Source organism: Phalacrocorax aristotelis, chromosome W (assembly GCF_949628215.1).
Source record: "Phalacrocorax aristotelis chromosome W, bGulAri2.1, whole genome shotgun sequence".
In the NCBI taxonomy this organism is placed as follows: domain Eukaryota; kingdom Metazoa; phylum Chordata; class Aves; order Suliformes; family Phalacrocoracidae; genus Phalacrocorax; species Phalacrocorax aristotelis.
The window spans coordinates 23,760,382-23,783,297 of NC_134310.1; the positions used below are offsets into that span (position 1 = coordinate 23,760,382).

Genomic DNA, 22,916 nt, shown 5'->3' on the forward strand with positions numbered 1-22,916 from the left:
GAGCCTCCCTGAGTGACTGTTCTTCCTTGCAGTTCATGTACTCGTGCCTGTAGGGTCGAGGTAGGCTTGCCATCCCACCTCATCATGTCCTCTCCGTGGTCACGCAAGTAGAACCATAGGGTGGCCCGTGGTGTGTAGCCCCTTCTTTGAGCCAAAGGACGCTTATTCCTAACAGCTGAGACACTACTCTGTCGAGGTGGGGAGTAGGACAGATCTTCTTTGAGTTGCTGGACCTCTTGGGATAGTTTCTCCACAGCAGAGACAAGTGAGGAAGAGATATTTGTGTCGTAATCCCAGAGTCTATCAATCACCTCTGCCACCGTTGGTGTCTCGTCATCTTTCCAGGACATCACTGCCAATGAGTTTGCATGCGAAGATGGTGCGCTCCGTACAAACTTCTGCCACATGGGTCGTGTGCACTCGGCTTCATCTGGATCTTTGGATGACCGCTGATTGTCCAGGTCACCATAAATCACCTCAAGCACAGCTAATTCCCTTAGACACAGGATGCCTTTCTTGATGGTTGTCCATTTTCCTGGGCAATATGTAACATCTTCTTTAAAGGGATACCTTTCCTTCAATCCAGACAGAAGTCACCTCCAGAGGCTGAGGGCTTGTGGTTTTTTTCCAATTGCTTTGTCAACGCCCCCTTCCCCAGAAAGGGATCCCAGTTGTTTGGCTTCCTTCCCCTCTAATTCCAGGCTACTGGCCCCATTATCCCATTATCGGAGCAGCCAGGTGACAATGTGCTCACCTGAACGACAGCTGAAATCTTTCCGCATATCTCGCAACTCACTCAAGGACAGGGATCGGATCGGGTGGTCTCTATTTCAAGCGTTTGCTGATATGGCTCCACTGGCAAGAGTCTTTCTGAGTTGTGCAGTCTCAGCACAAACAGGACCAGTCCCCAAGTATTAGGTCCTTTGAGTCCTGAAATGTTTTGTAAAGGTTTACATGAGATACCGTTTTTATTTTTTTAGAACTACAATTTCAGAGTGTTTTTCCCAGAAAAGAAGAAATTTAAAATTTTCTTAAGAATGAAAGTTTAGATATCTTTTCAGTTATAATAATATTTTTTAAATGAAAGGATTAGCCCTATCTACAGTGCTAAGGGTGCAGGAATAGTGGAAATCAGACAAGTCACATTTAAAGCCAGTTCAGGCAATTTGTGAAACAGAAATCTGCTTATGTTGAGGTATAGGTCTATGTTTATCCTTTCATGTTTTTACTGCTCTTGATATGAAAAATCTGTTGCAAAATCTCCAAACATAGAAATAAAAAAAGTTTTGTTAAGATTTACGATATACATAATATGCAACTCAACAGTAAAGTGGGAAAAAAATATGTGTAACTCCTTTCAAATTTATTCTTTTTTTCTTTATTCTTTTGAAGACAAACAACATGACGTTGAAATCCCTTCTCCAATGCAGAAAGAAAAAGAGAAAAAGAAGAGGCCAATGTCCCAGATCAGTGGAGTAAAAAACCTGATGCACAGCTCCAGCTTGACTAATTCCAGTATCCCCAGATTTGGAGTTAAAACAGACCAAGAAGATGTTCCTGTCAAGGTAGAGAATATTTAAATCCTTGAATTAAAATGGAGGGTGGACTTGTCAGTATTATTCCATCCTCTGCTTATAACCATTGATTTCAAGCTGTATCACCAAAGGCTGGTCTCTCTTTAAATAATATAAATCCAGTGAAATGGAAGAATAACAAATAAAATCAGAATCAGGCCATGAGGGTTAATTTCTGCATGAACAGGATTTCAGCAGGAATGTTTGCTGTCTGGAGATGGAATGTAAATCAACATTTGTATATGCATTAATAAAGCTGCTTATTCATAAATAATATCTGAGGAATTAATAGTAGACATACCATATACTATCAGAGGAATGAGAATATATAGCAGCCCTATGTCTTTTTGAAAATGCACAACTGTATATAGCATTAGAGCTAGCCCTGCAGGTCCTGTCTTAGGCTGTATCGTTTTATGTACATCAGTTGTGTTTTTGTTTTTAGTGACATTTCCTGTGATTTTCACACCAGCAGCTGGTTGGCAATAATATAAAACTGACATAAAGTGATTATTCATTCAATTTTTGCATTTTGAAATATGTCTATCCTTACGTTTCCAGGAATCTCCCCCTTTATTTGAAGAGACTGTTTCTGAGAACCAGGGAGACAGCAGCAGAACCACGGAATCTCTCTCTGGAGGTTTCTTCCTCACTGAATTCTGCTGTCACTGAGCAGTGAGATAGCAAAGTGTGTCAGTTCAGTTCTTCAAGATACTGTAGCATTTTTCCCCCTGGAGCAATCCACTTAAAAGAGGCACTCTTTCCTGCCTAGTGAATTAAAATCTAGAAAGTTGGTAGCTGCAAATTCAAATATTGCAAGATTAGGAGCAGCAGCTTTCCCCCTTTCAGAGTGTAGCGTATAATTTTCACAGTGGCAAGGTCTGAATCTTCTTGAGTCTGCTGTTTGTAGCTGTTTCAATCAAACACCGCTGGAATGTGTGTGTTAGGTTTCAACATGTCTGTTGCTTGATTCTGTTCTAGGAACTAGAAGATGTGAACAAATGGGGCCTTCAGGTTTTCAGAGTAGCAGAATAATCTGGAAACAGACCTTTGACAGTCATCATGCACACCATTTTTCAGGCAAGTAGCAGTAGCCATACTGGTTTTTTGCTTGTCTTAGAGATTTTTCTGTGCTTTGTCATCTTAATTGTTTTTCTTTTCCTTTTCTAGGAACAGGACTTGTTAAAAACATTTAAAATTCCAGTAGACACTTTAATAACTTACTTGATGACCCTAGAAGACCATTACCATGCAGATGTGGCATATCACAATAACATACATGCTGCAGATGTTGTTCAGTCAACCCATGTCCTGCTATCAGCCCCAGCACTAGAGGTATACTATGCTAAGGTGGGAAAGAGGCAGACATGAGAGAACAGGACATACTAAGACTCTTCTAAACTAAATGCTAAAAGATCTTAGTTTCTGCAGTATTTTTTAAAAGAAATCTTGACATTTCTTTCATGAATTGTGCTCTTTTAAAGATATTTTGTGAGGATCAAAGTTTATTTACATGTAAATATGCAGAAAATGTCATGTCTTTTTCTCTTAAATCATGGGTTTTTACTTGCAGATTTGTGCTGTCATTGTAATACAATGCATAACTTGTTTCCACCATCTCATTATTAATACTACATCCTGTTCTGTCATTATTTCCCATATAGGACTTTCACCATAGTTAGTGGAATTGCTTACAAAAGATAGTGATAAAATGGGATTCCCTCAATAGGGCCATGTGTTGGTTATTTTTTCCCTTGTTCATATTCATTCTCATCCTGAAAGGCTACTTTTGTGTTTGTTTCTCAGGCAGAGTGGAACATGTACTAAATTTTCACTGGAGTATCTCATTTATTTATAAATATTTCAAAATTATTTGGAAAACAATAGCATTTCATATGTTCTTTTCTGAGGAATTCTCTTGTTGAAAGTGATTAAATCTCTGATGTGAAAGGAAATGAAAGAAAGATAGAGATTACTTTCCCCTTTTTAAGCACAATTCAGCCATTAGTTTAGCGAGCATTGACATATCCCCGTAAATTGTTGGAAAAAGCAGATAAAGCAAGTAACTGAAATTTTAGTAGTTCAGAAGGCTATGCCCTCATTTTCAAGGGGGGGCCCTGCATTTTTAGTATTTTTCATAATGACCAGTCTTTCATGTTACTGAATGCTTCTGCTTTACCTTCTGCTTAACAAGAGGGTTATAAGTGGACCTTAAGACTGTTGGCAGGTCTTGATCCTCAAAGACTAAGGAATTCTCTTGGGAAAGATTTTCTTTATCTCAAGAAGATCAGATTATGTTCTTCAATCACCACTAGCTTCACCAAATAGCTGTCAGTAACATTTTGGGGTTTTTTTTTTCCAGATCAACTGTTTTTCATGGCCTTGTTCTCAGCTGAGCTTTAGCCAGTAAAATAGCAATATCTGCCTGGTGCCACAGCTGACCTACACACTTCTGAGCAGTTCTTGATTAGTTATGAAAGCAATTATATAACATGGGTGTTTGTTGCAACAGGGGACTGGACTCAGTGACGCGCCAGGTCCCTTGCAATTCTCTGTTCCTATTTTCCTAATAATCTCATACAGAAGAAAAATCAGTAAATTTTAAGATGCCTTGTAGCCTGTCACCCTTTCCTTTAGCATCATTTAGGAGATGTGCATCTTTCAAATACAGGACAATGTGTTCATTGTGTAATGTAGACATGTCAGATGTAACATGATACCATGATACGTAGGAATCAGACTGAAATTTTTACCTTCAATTTGTGCTGTAGGTTAGAAGCCTAAATCTGTACTTAATGATCTAATAAAAGTGGATTTATTTACAGACTGAAGCTGAAAAAAACTTTTAGTTGTTACTGAATTTATTGATGGTGTCATTGTGAAGTAAGGATAGTTTTAGTTTGATGGCCAAACTTGAAATATTTATTAAATTCTATGTAATTGACAATTTTACAAAAGGTTATGATAGTCTATGTGTAAAATCTCTTAAGATCCCTGATCCAAATGTGTTTTGCTTGTTCAATTCTAGATTCAAAATAGAGTCCTTCTTATTGAAAACATTTTTCATTGATTAGTGATTGTCATTTCTGTTTCATGATTTTCTAGGCAGTGTTTACTGATTTGGAGATTCTTGCAGCAATTTTTGCCGGTGCAATACATGATGTAGATCATCCTGGGGTTTCAAACCAGTTTCTTATCAGCACAAGTAAGCTTGATGTTCAGTGTTTTTCTCAAAAATTTGCTGCAAGATCTGCACATAGCACCTGAAAAATACACAGTTCATTATTTGTTTGCTTTTATCTGTACCTTTTCTCAGTAAATGGATAGGTGTTTGTATTTTTAACTGAATATCATTTTGCATTGCTTGTAACTTTAGAAATAATATACATAGTACCCTCTAGCAAAAATTACTAAGACATGAACTATAATCCTAGTATTGTTTCCATGTGCTGGATATGGTCTCTTTTCTGGAAGTTAGTTGGTTTACATTAAATAAATAAAGTTGTAGGAGAAAAATGATGGAAGATTAAATAAAATATCAAAAAAAAGGAAGACAACAGTTTCTGTGTTTATATTGGAAGCATATGGTATGACCAAGGATAGCCATACATTTTTAAGAAATTTAGAAAACAATTTTATTTTTAGCAGACTGGCAGGCCCATCTCTGTCTCTCCCTGGCTGCTGTACTTGTTTTCTGATCTCTGCATACTCATGCCTCTAGGACTGAATTTTTTTCAGCCTGTCCCTGCAGGCTATGGCAAACCTCTTCTCTTTTTTTTGTGAGTCTCTTGCTGGCACTCCATGTGTGGAGGAAAAAGCCCTAATGAAATGAGACCCTAATGCCATCTCTGAAGTTGAAACCCAGGGTACCTTTTCTGCATTCCTCAAGGCTGTTCTCTGCAGCATTGCATGAACCACTTCCCCCTCTTTAATCTTCTACTAAAAGAAAAAACACTGTTAGCTTTGTTGAACCTGATCATGACACATTTACTGAATGGCTTGTTGCCCCAATGTAACCTGCTTTGATTTCAGTGATGTATGTTACTATTATAAGTGGGTAGCAGATTGTAAGTCAGTGCAAGTTCTGTCATATGATGTTATTTCTTTTGCCATCTGATGACTTCTCCTTTTACAATAACTGACCCAGAAGTACAAAAGTTGAAATAATACTAAGAATCCAAGCACATAAGAAGAAAAAGCTACAAAAATGGAAACATACCTAGGGTTGCATATTTGACCCATCTGGTTGCACATTTATAGATGCTGTCATTCCTGCACTTGGGCGAATTTATTGCACTGGTGATAAAATAATATGACCCCACATCAGCAGTATAGTTTGAAGAAGGAAGGTCCCATTCTTAGTCATTGCTGCTGTATGTTCAAATAAGACCTCCACTTCGGTATAGCCTGCATCTAATTTTATTTGCCTTAATGGCCTGAGGACTACCCGTAGTGAAATTTAATCTGATGACTCATCTGCAAGGAGGAATATTGGGACTGACTCTAGATTTCTGGTGCTGTATTAGTAACCAGTACAGTTCAGCAGTGTGGTATAGGAAGAGGATGAATCAAGCTTTGTGCACAAAACAGTGTGTAATACCCAAATTCTTAAGAGCAGGCATATGTAAGTAAGGTTTTTATTTGTTTGTTTAATCAGAAAATGAATAGCAGGATATATTGGTGGCTCTGAGGTGCTATGGGGAAACCACTGAGTTGTTCACGTTTAAGCAGAATGACTGGCTAGTTGAAGGGACCAGTAGTGATACATAAAGCTTTTGCTTTTAGGCAGACAGCTGAAATTCAGCTAAGTTTGGAGTGATTATTATGCTGCTTATTTAGTGGCTTAGAAGAAATATCTTGTTCTTCTCAATTTAGCTTTTGATAGAGAACCAGCACACATGTCAATCAACTAACATCACTAATTGGAACTACTGTTGCCAAGCTGAAAAGAGACAAAGGGTTTTTATCCCTTCTGAGTTATGTGTACAAAGAAGAAACTGTAGGGACAGAGACAAAGACCATCTAATTTAGATTTATTTAGCTACCTAATACCCATCATTTTCAATGAGAGCTTAAGAATCAATGCTCACGTGACTTGTACAAAAGTCACATGTGAAGTCTCTCAAATCCCAGATTTTCCTAACTCCTAGATCATTTGCTTCCATCTAGTTTTATGTTTTCCAATGAACCTTACAATGTATTAACATTTCACTAAGAAATATAAGAATACATTTTTAAAAGCATAAGAGACTTATAGTTACTTAAAGTATGTACATATTTGCCATATTTCAGCTTATTCTTTATAATTACTCATGTGTTATTTCTGAATATTATATCCCTATTTCAGGTTTATTTATTTCTGTCTATTTACACAGTTGTCTAAAAATCTGATCCCTCTTCAATGCTATTAAAGAACAAACAAATATGGATTGTGTTAGCATCAGAGGAGATGCTTATTTGATCATTGTACCTCTGTCCTTCCAGACAAATACTCTTGAAGCTTATAATGTGTTACAGAGATTACCAAGGGGGAACTTTCTTCCATTTCCATCTCCATTACAAAGTTGAGCGCATTTTAGCTCTGTCTGTAGATCCAGCCCTTCCAAAGTAGTTTGGCAATGTTGAGTGTTTTGCAGTTGGGGTTCATCAGAAGGCTGTTTGAAAGGAAAATAAACTAGTGCCTATTGTCTTTGTAAAAAAAATAAGTAGAAACGTAGAATCATATACTCATAGGATGGTATAGTGGCAAGCTTTATAAATGTTCTGTGAAAGATGAAAGAGAGATCATTTGACAAACTTGCTTTCTTTTTCTTTATGTTATTATGGTTTTGCTGCCATTAGGATAAGGAAAGGTAGAGGAAGGGTTTCCTGATTCACAAGATCGGTGTATTCAAGACAGGAGAGGAAAACAGCAGGAGAATGCATAATGAGGCTAATGAAATCTGAAGAACAGGGCTTTTATAGGCACCCCATTGAGCTAGAGGGATTTTAAAACAAAGCTGCTGTAAAAGAAGATAAAGAGGACAAAGAATAGAATAGACTTACATATGGTTAGATTTAGGATAGAACAGCTGTAATTATTAGAAATTAATATCAGCACATGGCAAGTGTGACTGCATAAAAAGTATTCATTTTTGACGACAGATTCATTTGCAAGCTGTGTCTTAAAATATATGCAAGCTGATTGTGCGGTATGCCCAGGTAGAAACTGAAGCTGTACAGAAAATTGTAACTGCTTTTATTTGTCAAAGCTGGCTCTTCAGTGGGCCTAAGCAGACAAATGCAGACCTTGTGTGTGTGCCTTAGTATAGTCATTGCTAGGAAGGTATATATTATTCTCACAGCCATATGGAGTGACTGAGTTAAGAATACTTTTGTTAGAGAAGGCAGCATTACAGCATAAGGCGTTGATCGCGCTCAAGTATGAGGCGGTAGGCAAGGCCACTGCTTGCGTTTTCAAGCCACATGACCTTCCAAGAAAAAGACCAGAAGCATAACTGTTACCATCCAACCAGCCTCATCTCAAAACCTTCTATTGTCATGGACTGCTAGGCCTAATTGGCTAGGCATCTGAATGCCTTAGCTAACTGCAGAAGGACATGGTTTGAAAACTAAGATGTGTGCTCTCTGTCTGATCTGCAATAAAGCCTCAGCTGTGTATTCCCAGGTCTGAGTACTAGATAGGTGCAACTTGACTTAAACAGTTGAATTTTAGTACTGATGGGAGGGAGGGATGAGAAAACATCAGTGTGTGTTTTAGTTTAGGTGTGTTTATGCATATATTTTCCATGTTACCTCACGCAGATATGAAAATGTATTCTGAAAAATACCTTACTTGTATTTTTTCTAACTTGCCACTCCAGGTATGTGTACACGCTTCACTGCAGAGCTGTTTTTTATTTTCCTCAGCATACTTTGCCTTGATTTGTTAAATTAATTTTGTAACTTTTAATAGTGTGTGAACTACAGCAACTCTGTTTCTAAAAGTTCATCTGCAAATCTTGTTATGAATGTAACTAATTTGAATATCATAAGGGATTTGGTAGAAGCATGGGCTTTATTAATGTTCTGCCCTGTGACTTATTGCAGATTCTGAACTCGCCTTGATGTACAATGACTCATCAGTACTGGAGAATCATCACTTAGCTGTGGGCTTCAAGCTGCTGCAGGAAGAAAATTGTGACATTTTCCAGAATTTGACCAAAAAACAGAGGCAATCATTGAGGAAAATAGTCATTGACATTGTGAGTTCTGCTTGACAGTCCCTCTTCCATAGTGCTAGCAAATTGAATAATAAAGCACAGAAATGTTTTATGATAAATTACATGTCATTAGACCCATAACCAATGAAGTAAAAGTTTGAAGTTTCATTGTGTACTTTCCTAAAAAGAATAGTGGGTTCTTTTCAGTTTCAATATCCATCTATACATTTTTGGAAAGTATGCAATCCTCCTTCAAGCTGTTTTCATACTGACGTGTATGTCATTTCACCAACACAGTTAGAAATTTGCTACTGATTTGATGATGAGGTTAGGCTAATCAGATCTTTCTGAACAATTATTTTGTTGTATTCTTAAACTATTCAAAAAGAAAACTTATTATTTTGGACACTGATGACATACAGGACTCAGACTTTTATAATGTATTCAGATACAGAAGTTATGGGCTCCCCCAGAACTGTTTATTTCTGTGTTCAAAGATTGTTTAAAAACCGGTACACTAATTTACATAGTATCCTTTTATTCATTTGTTTCTTTCAAGGTACTTGCAAAAGACATGTCTAAGCATATGAATCTATTGGCTGATTTAAAAACTATGGTTGAAACCAAAAAAGTGACAAGTTCTGATGTCCTACTTCTTGATAACTATTCAGACAGAATTCAGGTAAGAAAATTCATCCACAATGGTCACTTGTATTGACTTACAGCCTTAATAACATTGGCCTGCCCATTTTCCAGTATGGGTTAGATCAGCTTTCCATTCTCACACCATGACTCACTCCCTTCCCTCTTCTCTGTCATGTTTCCTAACTGTGACATATTCTGTTAGGTACTGAGTGACTCTCTGAGAGATTAATGGGGTGGTAAAGTACTTCTGGACTGAATGCAGCTTTAGTCTTCCCTTCAAATTGTCAGCACCTGATTGGTCTTTCTGTCAAACATTTTCTGTCTCTTATACATGCAGAAGCAAGGTAATTCATGGCTATTACTGCAATTGTGAAAAACACCAAGCACAAGTTTTTGCTGTTTAGAATAAATCTTGCGCTGTGTGTATTTTCAAGATTCTGTTTCATAGCCACCAAAAGTGTAAGTTGAAAAGGAGCTGTTTTTCTCCAGTGTAATAACACCGCAGTTGTTTAATCTATTTTAGGTTCTTCAGAATATGGTGCACTATGCAGATCTAAGCAATCCAACCAAGTCACTCCATCTCTACCATCAGTGGACAGACATAATAATGGAGGAATTTTTCCATCAAGGAGATTGGGAAAGAGAGGGGAATGAAGATAAGTCCCACGTGTGATAAGCACAATGCATCTGTAGAAAAATCACAGGTAATTGATTTGAGTAGGCAGTTAAATAAAACAGTATGACATTTTAACAGCAAAGGGTGGTCCATAGCCATTCTTTGTTTTGATGAATTTCCAAATGCACTATTTCCTTTATTTCCTCCTAGTTAATTAATTCAGCTCCTGAGTAGTAGTGAGGGGAGCTGAGATTCTTACTGTGAAAACATAGCACATGGCAGTGTGTTTGCTGAAGGGATTCCAACACTGTAGTGATCTGCAATGAAGCACATGCTTCACAAGAGAGTATTGTATAGCTGCTCATTAGGGTTTCCTTCAGAAGCAGAATTAAATATAAAGCAGCTGTTTGGCTCACTAGATGCTTTGGAGTTTTTTGGAATGAATAGTTGATTTGAAAACAAATCCTTACAAGTCCTTATCCAATATCCTGAATTAGACTTTTGAAATGTAAAAGACCCTATTTACAACATAGAACAGCATGGCTTCCTTTCAGCCACCGGTCGTGGTTTAGCTGGCAGCTCAGCCCCACACAGTCGCTCGCTCACTCCCCCACCGGTAGATGGGGGAAGAGAATCAGAAGGGAAACGCTCGTGGGTTGGGATAAGAACAGTTTAATAATGAAAATTAAAAGAAACAACAGTAGAAATGCAATGTAAAGGAGAACAACGAGAGGCGCAAAGCCCCGGGGGAGGGGGGGGAAGGGAGGGGAGAGGGGGAACGAACCGCCGAAACAAACCGCAGGCGACGCAGCCGCTCGCCGCCTGCCGACCCGACGCTGCGCCGCTCCTGAGCCACCAACTGCCCCCCCCCCCCCCCCCCCCCAATATACTGGTCATGGTGTCACATGGTATGGAATGAACCTGCCATTGGCCAGTCGGGGTCAGCCGCCCCCACCATGGCCCTGCCCCTCCCAGCCCCCCCCGCCACGCGGCAGAGCGTGGGAAGCTGGAAAGGTAGCCGACCCCCACAGTGAGGAGAATTAACCCCTTCTCAGCCAAAACCAGCACACCACCTTAAGGGTAGCATGTCGTGTCTCTTACTAGTGTTATCTTTCTCAGACATTGCATGACTTATAGGCATAGTTGTTTATTTCTTTATGAATAAGAGCTCATCCTAATTTTGTATTACTTGAAACAGGTGGGGTTTATAGACTACATTGTTCATCCTCTGTGGGAGACATGGGCAGATCTTGTTCACCTGGATGCCCAGGATATCTTAGATACACTGGAGGACAATCGAGAATGGTACCAGAGCACAATCCCTCAAAGTCCCTCTCCTGTATCTGATGACCAGGAAGAGGGTAGGCAGGGCCAAACTGAAAAATTCCATTTTGAACTAACAGTTGAGGAAGACGGTGAGTCAGACACCAAAAAGTACAGTGGAAGTCAAGTAGAAGATGACACCAGCTGCAGTGACTCCAAGACTCTTTGCACCCAGGATTCAGAATCCACTGAAATTCCTTTTGATGAGCAAGTAGGGGAAGAAGTGGAGAACCAGACAGAACCTTGTGTGGTAGAAGATCATTCTCCTGACATGTAGCAATGAAGACGCAGTCTCTCTCTTTTGCCCTCTCCCTTTCTTTTCCTCTTTCTCTCTGTTTTTGTTTGTTGTTGTTTGTTTTTTGTTTTTTTTTAATTAGGTAATGGTTTCCAAAGTGTATGTCATATGCTAAAACCATGGTCACAACTCACTGTCACCTGCCAGGACATTTGTCGATCAAAATTGACCTTGATGACTCAGTTTGGCACTCAGGAATATTGTAACCAGAATTTTTGCCTCCATGGCATCATAAAGTGGGAGGAGAACATCCATAAACTACATTTTAATAAGCTCTCCATTTGGCAGATATTAAATAAAGCAAATGTTTTCAGAAGAGTACCACCTGCCAACTGAATGCTGGTATGCTTTGATAGATTTTAAATTAATTTTATTTCACAAGCAAAGCATTGGATAATGTTCATCATCTGAGAAAACAGACAGAAAATAAACTGAGGTTCCTACTGGAAAACAAATGCACATAAATGATGGGACACAACATGAATCTGTTACCAATAGGAAGATGAGCTGTGGAAATCACATAATTTTCTAATTTCAAGTCTTCCTGATATGAAAAAAGTGTGACCCAGGGGGTTGCACTAACCTCTACATTTTGTATAATATGTGAAAGAGAGATCTTTTGTAGAGCTTACTTTTATTATTAAATGTACTGAAGTATTATATTTAAAGAAAAAGACTTTCAGACTTCATCTGCCACTGGTTATTTTTTCCAAAGAGTAACTTGCAAGTTTTCAGTACAAATCTGTGCTACACTGGATAATACTTCTAGGGTTTTTTTCCTTTCCTCCTTTTTTTGCACCTTAGAATCTCATGGTAATATTAATCTGTAAAAGTCTATTATTTTATATATTGGTGAGTTCCATTAATATCATTTATGGTCCATAAGACTCAGTATGATGTCTTTTTTTTTGATTGTTTTCATCATAATTTTCCCAACCATATTAGATGAACTTAGGTTGTGCTTTTGTCCTCATAGTGGCCTGATCCTGTCAATTCTGTCTTACTACCAGAAGTGGTCCCAGTGAAACCAACTGCACCACTAAGATTAGAACTTGCAGGACTAGAGCCTGTAAGAAAGGTACTGAATTGTCTTTTTAATACAAAAGGAGCTCTTCTGCTGTATTAATAAAATTTGTCCCTCTGAAACAAGGTTTCCAGACCATTTTTGGCTGGGAACTACTATAGACTGCTAAATCAGAGCAGGCTAATACAACGTATGGAATATTTATTTTGGTAAAAAATGTAATATTTCCAATTTTGACTCTCTTAATGGCTTTTTATGTGTCAGCTATCTAGTTAAACTCTTTGCTAATCTGAGACATGTACAACATAAAAATAATGATTAGCATTATTTTTTCATGTTTTTGTTGCAAGAAGAGCCAAGTCAGTTTTTTCTTTTTATGTTTTTAAGTAAATGAGCAATGCATCATGAGAGCTACAGTTTTCTCCACATTATTTCAATCTCAGATCTTTTCATCCTTTATCCAACTTGTGCTGAGGGAATCCTGCTTTTCAGTTTGATTGGTACTGAAAGCTTCTGTAACTTGGAAAGTTAAAGGGAAGTAGGAGTTCATATTTGTCATTTTCCAGTCCTGTTGTTTGGTCACGTGAAAGAAGGACTTTTATCTCCTCCACTTTACCCTTCATTAAAATTGTAGTTTTGAGAGTAGACGATGGGAAATAGTTGCCTAGGGAAGTTAGCAGACTTTTGCTCTAAAATTCTGGTAAAATGACAATATCAAGATGATTTCTTAACAAAAGAAAACAGAAACAGCCATTTCCTGTTTGGGTTCATTTTGTAGTAAACTTGCAGATATGAAAGTTTCTTCCTGAAACTGATCCATCTGAAAAGACTTTCAATCCCCAAGAGTGCCATGGAACCTTAATAATGGAAAAGCAATATACATTCCAAAATAACAAATAGGGACCTGAAAAAGTTTTGTATCTGCACTAATTGAAAGTAAATGAAGAGACTAACACCATATTGTGAGATATACACCCATACACGTGGACAATCAAATAATAAAAAATTATATCATTTCTTAGAGCCAGGAATATAGTGCATTGTACAATCTTTTTTTCCTCTTTTGCCAAAATGTGTTTTAGCATTGCACACTGTTTTAAAACAGTACAATTTACAAGTGGCTTTATGTGGTCTGAATATTTTTGCCATAAGAAAATGCAGTGAGTTGGGTATTGAGTGGGGGGAAAGAAAATTCACATTGCTTATAACAGTACGCTTTAGCTTGCAAGTTACTGTACTCAATAATGCTGTATTTGAATTCTTAAATTTTTTTGTGTCACTGGTAAAAAACAATAATGAAAGAATATAGATAGAACAAATAGCATTCAGAAGTTTTTAAAAATGAAATTGATTTTGCAGAAAGCTGACAGTTTTTTCAAACGCATTATTTATTTGTGCCATGCATTTTTCTCAACAAATGACCTTACCTATAATAGTGTCTTGTTTGTCTGTTTACAACCATTTATTTATTGTAATGTACATACTGTAATGTTAATTGTAAATTATGATTTATTATTATAACATCCTTGTCAGGGTAGTCTTGCTATATTTGGAAACTCTTGGTGAGAGAATGATTATTGTGTATACATATTCTTTGTACATCTTTTCTTCTGTAATATATTCTATGTCACCTTAGAGCTTGTTTATGGAAGATTCAAAAAAAGTATAAAATACATACAGATATATCCATAAAAAAAGCTGCAGGTCTTTGGTCCCAGGGCTGTGCCTTAACTTTAAACAATATTGTCTTCTGTTTTGCTGCATTTGAAAGTAAGGTAGCTATGGGGCTTGGGCTGGGCATTTCTACCATAGTTTTAGTTGCTAACTGATGGGGTTCCTAGTACAAGCTAGTATGCATGATACTACAATGAGCTTTCATTCATGACCCTACTGGAAGTTCAATCTTGTCCAGTCTTATGGCAATATAATTGCATTGCCTCTCTGATTATCTTTTTACAGGCTATCATCAGGGGTTATTGCAGCCATTACTTGCTCCTGAAAAAAAATTTATGCTGTATTTCAGTACTGAATTGTACTGAAACAGCTTTGGAAAGCATCTCTAATAAGCATTTGATTTTAATGTATATTGGAAAATGGAATAATTGGAATTAAAAGAGTATAACTCATACATTTCTTTTACAGTTGTCTGTAATATCCCTATTTTATTTATTAGCACAAATTATCACTGTATAAGCAGAATACATAAAGTAGGACAAAAGAAAACTTTAATCTTGGAAATGCTATTAGTGTTATAAGCAGCCAAAGCTTTTATTTTGTATAAATGTACCTAAGGCTTTGTACAGGTGTGTATAGCATAACGCACTAGATCTACAGGAGAGTGGTAAACCTTTAGATCTTTCAATAACAATAGTATTAGAGATGCAGGTTGGACTCTGAGTCTCTCTTGGTGTTTGACTATCATGTTGCTCCAGACTACTTAGGGCTGATAGCAATTTGTCAGAGCAAGGTAAATGCCTCTCTTCCATTACAGTGATGCCCAGCCCTTGTAGCATGTGACTTCTCAGTGAAAAAAAAGCCTCCTTTTTGACACAAACTGTAGATTTTAGCAGCCCTGGCCCAAAGGAAATTGATTGCTTTTGTTTTAAACAGTATAAATGAGATGATATAATGACAGAAATTTGAACAATTTTTGTTATTGTTTTAATTTGATTTTTCCTTTGGGTATGTCTTGAGAGTGGCAACTTGCGTGAACATTGCACAAGATGATTCTTCCACTGGTTTCTTAGCCTCTCTTACAGCCTATGGGATAGTACTGTAAATCAATACCTTCATATGAAATTTTTATATGCAATGGAAATAAAAGCATGGGTTGATTCTGCCTAGTTACTGTATTTGATTTTCTTTTGCAAGCTGTTTTTTTACCTACATGCCATAGTTGTGACATTTTAAGATAAAGCTTATTGCCAGAATATTACCGTATTTTTGTCATCATACTATGTTTTTCATAGATAATACAAAATAAATGTGGGGACAAATCAGAAAAGTCAATCAAATGTGGTATTTCATAAAGAAGTCTAATCCAGAAAGATGCTATACAGTTATAGAAGGTGTTCAATCTCAGTTTTCAGGAAATTTTACCATTGGCTTCAGTGGCAGAAGCAACCTATCCTGAAAAGATAAAAATTCAACTTTAAAGGAACAGGAAAAATACAGATTGCCTAGAGGAGCAATACACTGGGATATCACAAAGAAAAAAGAAAGAGTACCATAGTTAAATATTGACAGACAATCTTGGCTCTAAATGGATTATTAAAATAATTTGTTTTTCTAAAATACAATTCATAAATGGCAGCTGTTGTCTTGAAGAAGAAATGTGGTCTTAATGTAGGTCCAGCTCTTGAAGTGGCTTTCATGTACCTCTCCTTGATCAGAGTGGGATTTTGTTGTTTAGGGATTTGGTTGTTTGCTTTACTGAAAATACTTTCTGAATGAATACAAGAAATATTCTATGTCCATTTTTTCCTTAAGTCTCTTAGATCCTTCTTTGGATCTGGGGTTAGTTTGCAAGGAGTACCAGCCCTTAGGACACCTTTTTAATCACACCTTGGTGGCAGAAGAGGCTGGTAAGTGCTGTGCTGGGAAGATGAAGGATACTGCACTGAGCACAGTGAGGCAAATAAGCCAGGTGGTGCCTCTCACTCTTGGCAAGCTCATCCTCACACATTCCTAGTGGCCTGTCATGGTTTTAGCTGGGACAGAGTTAATTTTCTTCACTCTAGCTGGCGTAGTGCTGTGCTTTGAACTTAGCATGAAAACAATGTTGAGAAAACACACAGATGTTTTGGCTGTTGCTGGGTAGCGTTTGTACTAGTCAAGGACATTTCTAGCTTCCCATGCTCTGCCGGGTGCACAAGAAGCCAGGAGGGGAGGGGGCACAGCTAAGAGAGCGGATTCAAACTGGCCAAAGGGATATTCCATATCATGTAAAGTCATGCCCAGTATGCTAACTGGGAGGGGCTGGCTGGGGGAGGGATGGAGCAATCGCGTCTCAGGGACAGGCAGTGTCTGTCAGCAGGTGGTGAGGGGCTGTATCATTTGTGTTTCTGTTTTTTTCCCTTTTCCATTTTATTATATTATCATTACTGTCATTATTAACATAATCATTATAATTATTATTTTATTGTAATTATTAAACTGTTCTTATCTCAACCCACAAGTTCTTTTGCTCCTCCGATTCTCTCCCCCATCCCACAGGGGTGGGGGGGAGTGAGCGAGTGGCTGCGTGGTGCTTAGTTGCCAGCTGAGGCTGAACAACGACAGTCCTTATTGGCGCCCAACGTGGGGCACAAAGGGCTTGAAAAAATTACAGTCGCTGGTCACAGCATTGATTCATCTGTTCTTAATATTAGGTTGTCCAGTCTCTACCATGCTGAATGTAAAGTAGACATTAAAAATTGCTGTTGGTTTTTGTCGTTTGCTGTGCTCTGCACTGATTAGAGATGTTCTGCCTAGGAGATTTGTTATTAAAACAACTGGGATAGCTCTCTAGGGAAGGGGGCATTGATAAAGCAATTGGAAAAGGAACACAAGCCCTCATCTTCTGGAGGCAACTCCTGTCAGGTGTGAGAGAAAGGTATCCCTTCAAGGAAGATGTTGTATTTCGCCTAGGAAAATGGATGACCATGGAGAAAGGTATCCAGTACCTGAGGAAACTAGCTGTGCTTGAGGTGATTTATGGTGACCTGGATGATCAGCGGTCATCCAAAGATCCAGATGAAGCCGAGTGCACACGACCCATGAGGCGGAAGTTTGTACGGAGCGCATCATCCTCATATGCAAACTCATTGGCAGTAATGTCCTGGAAAGAGGATGAGGCACCAAGAGTGGAGGAGTTGATTGATAAACTCCGGGAGTATGAAGCAAATCTCTCTTTCTCGCTCGTCTCTGCTGTGGAGAAACTATCCCTAGAGGTCCAGGAACTCAAAGAAGATAGGTCCTTCTCCCCACCAGTACGGACCAGTATCTCAGCCATTAGGAGTAAGCATTCCTTTGCTCAAGAGAAGGGATACACATGATGGGGCACCCTATGGTTTTACCTGCGTGACCACAGAGAGGACACGAAGAAGTGGGATGGAAAACCTACCTCGACCCTAGAGGCACGGGTACGTGAGCTGCAAGGAAAAACGATCACTCAGGGGAGTTTCACCAGGAGAGCTGCTGCTCCACTTTGCAGTGAGCAAGTCCCCAGACAGAGGAGCAGAAGCGCTGATTTTCTTTCTGCTCTTAATAGAGACACTTGTGATTCATATGTACAGGAGGTGAGTGATGAACACTATGATCAGGACTAGAGGCGCCCTGCCTCCAGCCAGGTGGAGGAAAGGGATAACCGGGTTTACTGGACTCTGTGGATCCAATGGCCTGGAACGTCCGACCCACAGGAGTATAAAGTTTAGTGGACACCGGTGCACAGTGCACCTTAATGCCATCAGACTAGACAGGGGCAGAACCAATCAGTATTGCTGGAGTGACAGGGGGATCCCAAGAGCTAACTGTATTGGAGGCCAAACTGAGCCTATACTGGCAATGAGTGGCAAAAGCACCCCATTGTGACTGGCCCCGAAGCTCCGTGCATCCTTGGCATAGACTACCTCAGGAGAGGGTATTTCAAGGACCCAAAAGGGTACAGGTGGGCTTCTGGTGTAGCTGCCTTGGAGATGGAGGGAATTGAACAGCTGTCTACCTTGCCTGGCCTCTCGAAGGACCCTTCTGTTGTGGGGTTGCTGAAGGTCAAAGAACAACAGGTGCCAGTCGCCACCAAAACAGTGCAAAGGCAGCAAAAATGCACCAGCCGAGACTCTCTGCCATCCATGAGCTCATTTGTTGACTGGAGAGCCAAGGAGTCATCAGTAAGACCCGCTCACCCTTTAACAGTCCCATATGGCCAGTCCGGAAGTCTAATGGAGAGTGGAGACTAACAGTAGACTATCGTGGCCTGAATGAAGTCACTCCACCGTTGAGTGCTGCTGTGCCAGACATGCTAGAACTCCAATACGAGCTGGAGTCAAAGGCAGCCAAGTGGTATGCCACAACTGATATCGCTAAAGCATTCTTCTCAATCCCTCTGGCAGCAGAGTGCAGGCCACAGTTTGCTTTCACATGGAGGGGCGTCCAGTACACCTGGAATCGACTGCCCCAGGGGTGGAAACACAGTCCTACCATTTGCCATAGACTGATTCAGACTGTACTGGAACAGGGAGAAGCTCCAGAACACCTTCAATAATATACTGATGACATCATCATTTGGGGCAACACAGCAGAAGAATTTTTTGAGAAAGGGAAGAAAATAGTCCAAATCCTTCTGAAAGCTGTTTTTGACAAAAAAAAAGTAAACATAAAGGACTTGCACAAGAGATCCAGTTCTTAAGAATCAAATGTCAAGATGGCCGTCATCAGATTCCAATGGATGTGATCAACAAAATAGCAGCCATGTCTACACCAACTAGCAAAAAGGAAACACAAGCACTTTTGGGCATTGTAGGTATTTGGAGAATGCATATTCCAGATTATAGTCTGAATGTAAGTCCTCTCTATCAAGTGACCCGGAAGAAGAATGATTTCAAATAGGACCATGAGCAACGACAAGCCTTTGAACAGATTAGGCAGGAGACAGTCCATGCAGTAGCTCTTGGGCCAGTCTGGGCAGAACAATATGTAAAGAAAGTGCTCTGCACTGTAGCCGGGGAGAATGGCTCTACCTGGAGCCTCTGGCAGAAAGCACCAGGGGAGACCCAAGGTTGACCCCTAGGGTTTTGGAGTCGGGGATACAGAGGGTCCGAAGCCCGCTCTACTCCAACTGAAAAAGAGATATTGGCAGCATATGAAGGGGTCCGAGCTGCTTCAGAAGTGGTTGGTACTGAGGCACAGCTGCTCCTGGCACCCCGACTGCCAGTGCTGGTCTGGAGTTTCAGAGGAAACTTCCACTCTACGCACTATGCAACTGATTCTACATGGAGTAAATGGGTTGCACTGATCACCCAGGGGGCTCGAGTAGGAAACCCCAGTCGCCCAGGAATCTTGGAAGTGATTATGGACTGGCCAGAAGGCAAAGATTTTGGATTATCAGCAGAGGAGGAGGTGACACGTGCTGAAGAAGCCCCACTGTATAACAAACTGCCAGAAAATGAGAAGCAATATGCCCTGTTCACTGATGGGTCCTGTCGCCTTGTGGGAAAGCACCGGAGATGGAAGGCTGCTGTATGGAGTCCTACACGACAAGTAGCAGAAACTGCTGAAGGAGAAGGTGAATCGAGCCAGTTTGCAGAAGTAAAGGCCATCCAGCTGGCCTTAGACATCGCTGAATGGGAAAAGTGGCCAGTGCTCTATCTCTATACTGACTCCTGGATGGTGGCAAATGGCCTGTGGGGCTGCTTACAGCAGTGGGAGCAAAACAAGTGGCGGCACAGAGGTAAACCCATCTGGGCTGCCACATTGTGGCAAGATATTGCTGCCTGGGTAGAGAACCTGGTTGTAAAGGTACGTCATGTGGATGCTCACGTCCCCAAAAGCCGGGCCACTGAAGAACATTGGAACAACCAGCCGCTAGGTCAGGCTGCCAAGACTGAAGTGGCTGAGGTGGATCTGGACTGGCACAGAAGGGTGAACTATTTCTAGCTCGGTCGGCCCATGACACCTCAGGCCATCAAGGGAGAGATGCAACATACAGGTGGGCTCATGATCGAGGGGTGGACTTGACCATGGATGTTATTGCTCAGGTCATCCACGACTGTGAAACATGTGCTGCAATCAAGCAAGCAAAGCAGGTAAAGCCTCTGTGGTATGGTGGGCGATGGCTGAAATGCAAATATGAGGAAGCCTGGCAGAGCAGATTCAAACTGGCCAAAGGGATATTCCATATCATGTAAAGTCATGCCCAGTATGCTAACTGGGAGGGGCTGGCTGGGGGAGGGATGGAGCAATCGCGTCTCAGGGACAGGCAGTGTCTGTCAGCAGGTGGTGAGCGGCTGTATCATTCGTGTTTCTGTGGGTTTTTTTCCTATTTTTTCTTTCCCTTCCTTTTCCATTTTATTATATTAACATTATTGTCATTATTATAATTATTATTATTATTTTATTGTAATTATTAAACTGTGCTTATCTCAACCCACAAGTTCTTTTGCTCTTCCGATTCTCTTCCCCAACCCACGGGGGCAGAGTGAGCAAGCGGCTGTGTGGTGCTAAGTTGCCACCTGAGGCTGAACCATGACAGTCCTACAGCTACTGTGATTAATAAATCCCCTCTTACATTCACGGTGAGTTGTCTTACAAACATCCATCCTCTGCTCCCCTCCTCACCTTTGGGGAATGGAGGGTCTAGTTTTCTGCCTTTTCCCTAGTCAGCTCCCCCTCAAGATCTATCAGGGGTGGAGCATCAGGAACTAATCTGAGAGTGGCCTTCTTCCCTGACCATTTCTGTACAAGTTTTTCCAATTTTTGGGTTGGGAGTCCATCCATCAGGTCTCGAGGAATGCCCTTCTGAAGCCCTAGATGCCATAACCCCCGTCAGCTTAGGGGTCTCTCTCTCCTAGGATGACTGTTGCGGAGTGGCCTCAAATCCTGGCCCTTCCCAATTGACAGCTGCAGGTTGTTAACTTGCTCTGCAGACCATACAACCCTTGTTTTGGTTTTTCGGAATGATCCACCAACAGGGCCATATATTCTCCCAAAACTGATTAATTCCTGCGCTACCTCCCCCACATCCACACTTTCCTTCCTGACCGCTGGTGGTCGGGGGTTATTATCCCTTCCAGAGTGGCCATAGTTCTTTCTCCTTTGGAAGTATTTTGAATTTTCCCCTGTAATTGGATCCTAATGGGTTTCAGGGAGTCAGGGAGTCCCCAGATCAGGGGAGTCACCCTCTTTGGGTGTACAGGCATCATCATTGGGCAACTCTGGGCTTGAGCTCCCGATCATACATCATTTGGAGACAGGCTGCTTTCTGCACACTTTCCACTAATTGATCCACCGTACCTGTTATGGCAAGGGGATCTCCCCTCTCCAAAGGGTTCAGCCCTCCAGCCCAATATGCGGCCCTCTGGGTTAATGACCATGGGGCTCAGTGATTACCTGTAGTTAAGAACACACCCGGACCCCAATATCCTTCTGCTGCTTTCTCTGACAACAAAATTCCATCCCCCCTGACAGGGACACTCTCCACACATAGTCTGTCTCCGATTCCTTTGGAGTTCTTGCAAAGTCTTTCTTCAACTTTGCTAGTTCAGTTGCTGTAAATGGGACTTCTTTGGTGAGAACGTGAGGTTGGTCACCGTTATTGTCCTCGTACAAGTACTTTGTTTTAATGAGTGGATACATGTGAGGGAGGCTTTCTACAGTTTCCCTTGCCCTCTGCAAGTCTCCCTGAGGGTAAACTTGCCGTATCCCTTTCTGTGAAAGTTTCACCTCTATCTCTGCCAGTGTATCTGCTTCCCTCAAAAGTTGATCCCTCAATTCTTCCTTCAGTATGGCATTTTGATTTCTCTCCTGCAACAATCGCTTGTTTTCCTCCAATTGTTCCTGCAGTGACTTTATGACCACCTGCAGTGAGTCTATTGTGACATCGGCTTGACAAAGCCTCCATTTCCTATCTTCCACCGCCGCTGCCAGACTTGCACCCAGTACTGCGCAAATTACCGCTTTTCCTTTCCCTGGTCTAACCCTAGCTTCCTTCTGCAGTACCCTTATCCTGTCTACTACACTCTGCAGTTGAAACCGATGTTTTTTCACCCAATCTTGTCCCTGAGGTGAGGGGTGAGATCGGTGCGCCTCCAAAAGATCATATAGCTTATCTATCCCTCGGGCCAGTGAAGAGACATAATCGTGGGCGTTAACTGCCTTCTGAGTGGCCATTTTACCTAACAGAAAAGGGGCTGTATCATCCTGAGAGGGTCATACCTTAATGCTGCTAACCACTTTTCCCTTTTCACCCTCAGAGGGCCACACCTTAATAGTGCACTTTCTGTTCTCTGACAAGCCTGTCCGTGACGCCAATTTAGAAATGTCACGATCCACTGTTGAGTTGCACAATTTGGCGGAAGTTAAACCCCCTTGCTTTCTAACCAACCTCAGATAATTCTGGGTGGCTAGGGGCGGCTGGGCTTAACTTCTGAGTGATGTTCAATTGGATGTTTTATCGTGACCAGGTTTGTTGTATTCTTGGGAACAGAATTAAGACTCAAAACGGAGTCAAGTGCCAAGTCACTTTATTTGGCCAACAACAAGT

The 22,916-nt window shown here is 40.6% G+C and overlaps 1 protein-coding gene, 2 long non-coding RNA genes and 1 pseudogene across 3 annotated transcripts in view; 2 read left to right on the plus strand and 2 right to left on the minus strand.

Moving 5' to 3' along the window:
* The window catches only part of LOC142049895 (uncharacterized), a 503,625-nt gene extending 480,825 nt beyond the window's left edge, over positions 1 to 22,800 (plus strand). Inside the window, exon 4 of the long non-coding RNA XR_012657853.1 lies at positions 22,690 to 22,800. This is a non-coding gene — a long non-coding RNA (uncharacterized LOC142049895). The remainder of the gene's footprint in view (positions 1 to 22,689) is intronic.
* Positions 1 to 22,916, minus strand: part of LOC142049894 (uncharacterized) — a 316,942-nt gene that overhangs the window by 58,194 nt on the left and 235,832 nt on the right. The gene's annotated exons all lie outside the window — the stretch shown is intronic.
* On the plus strand, positions 1,344 to 11,936 carry LOC142049678 (3',5'-cyclic-AMP phosphodiesterase 4D-like). Its single transcript, XM_075077607.1, is given in 9 exon segments — positions 1,344 to 1,565; positions 2,556 to 2,654; positions 2,745 to 2,909; positions 4,680 to 4,779; positions 8,664 to 8,818; positions 9,336 to 9,458; positions 9,945 to 10,060; positions 10,062 to 10,125; positions 11,236 to 11,936. Coding segments are annotated over 9 exon segments (1,446 nt in total). The 3' UTR covers positions 11,638 to 11,936.
* On the minus strand, positions 21,200 to 22,543 carry LOC142049679 (uncharacterized; annotated as a pseudogene).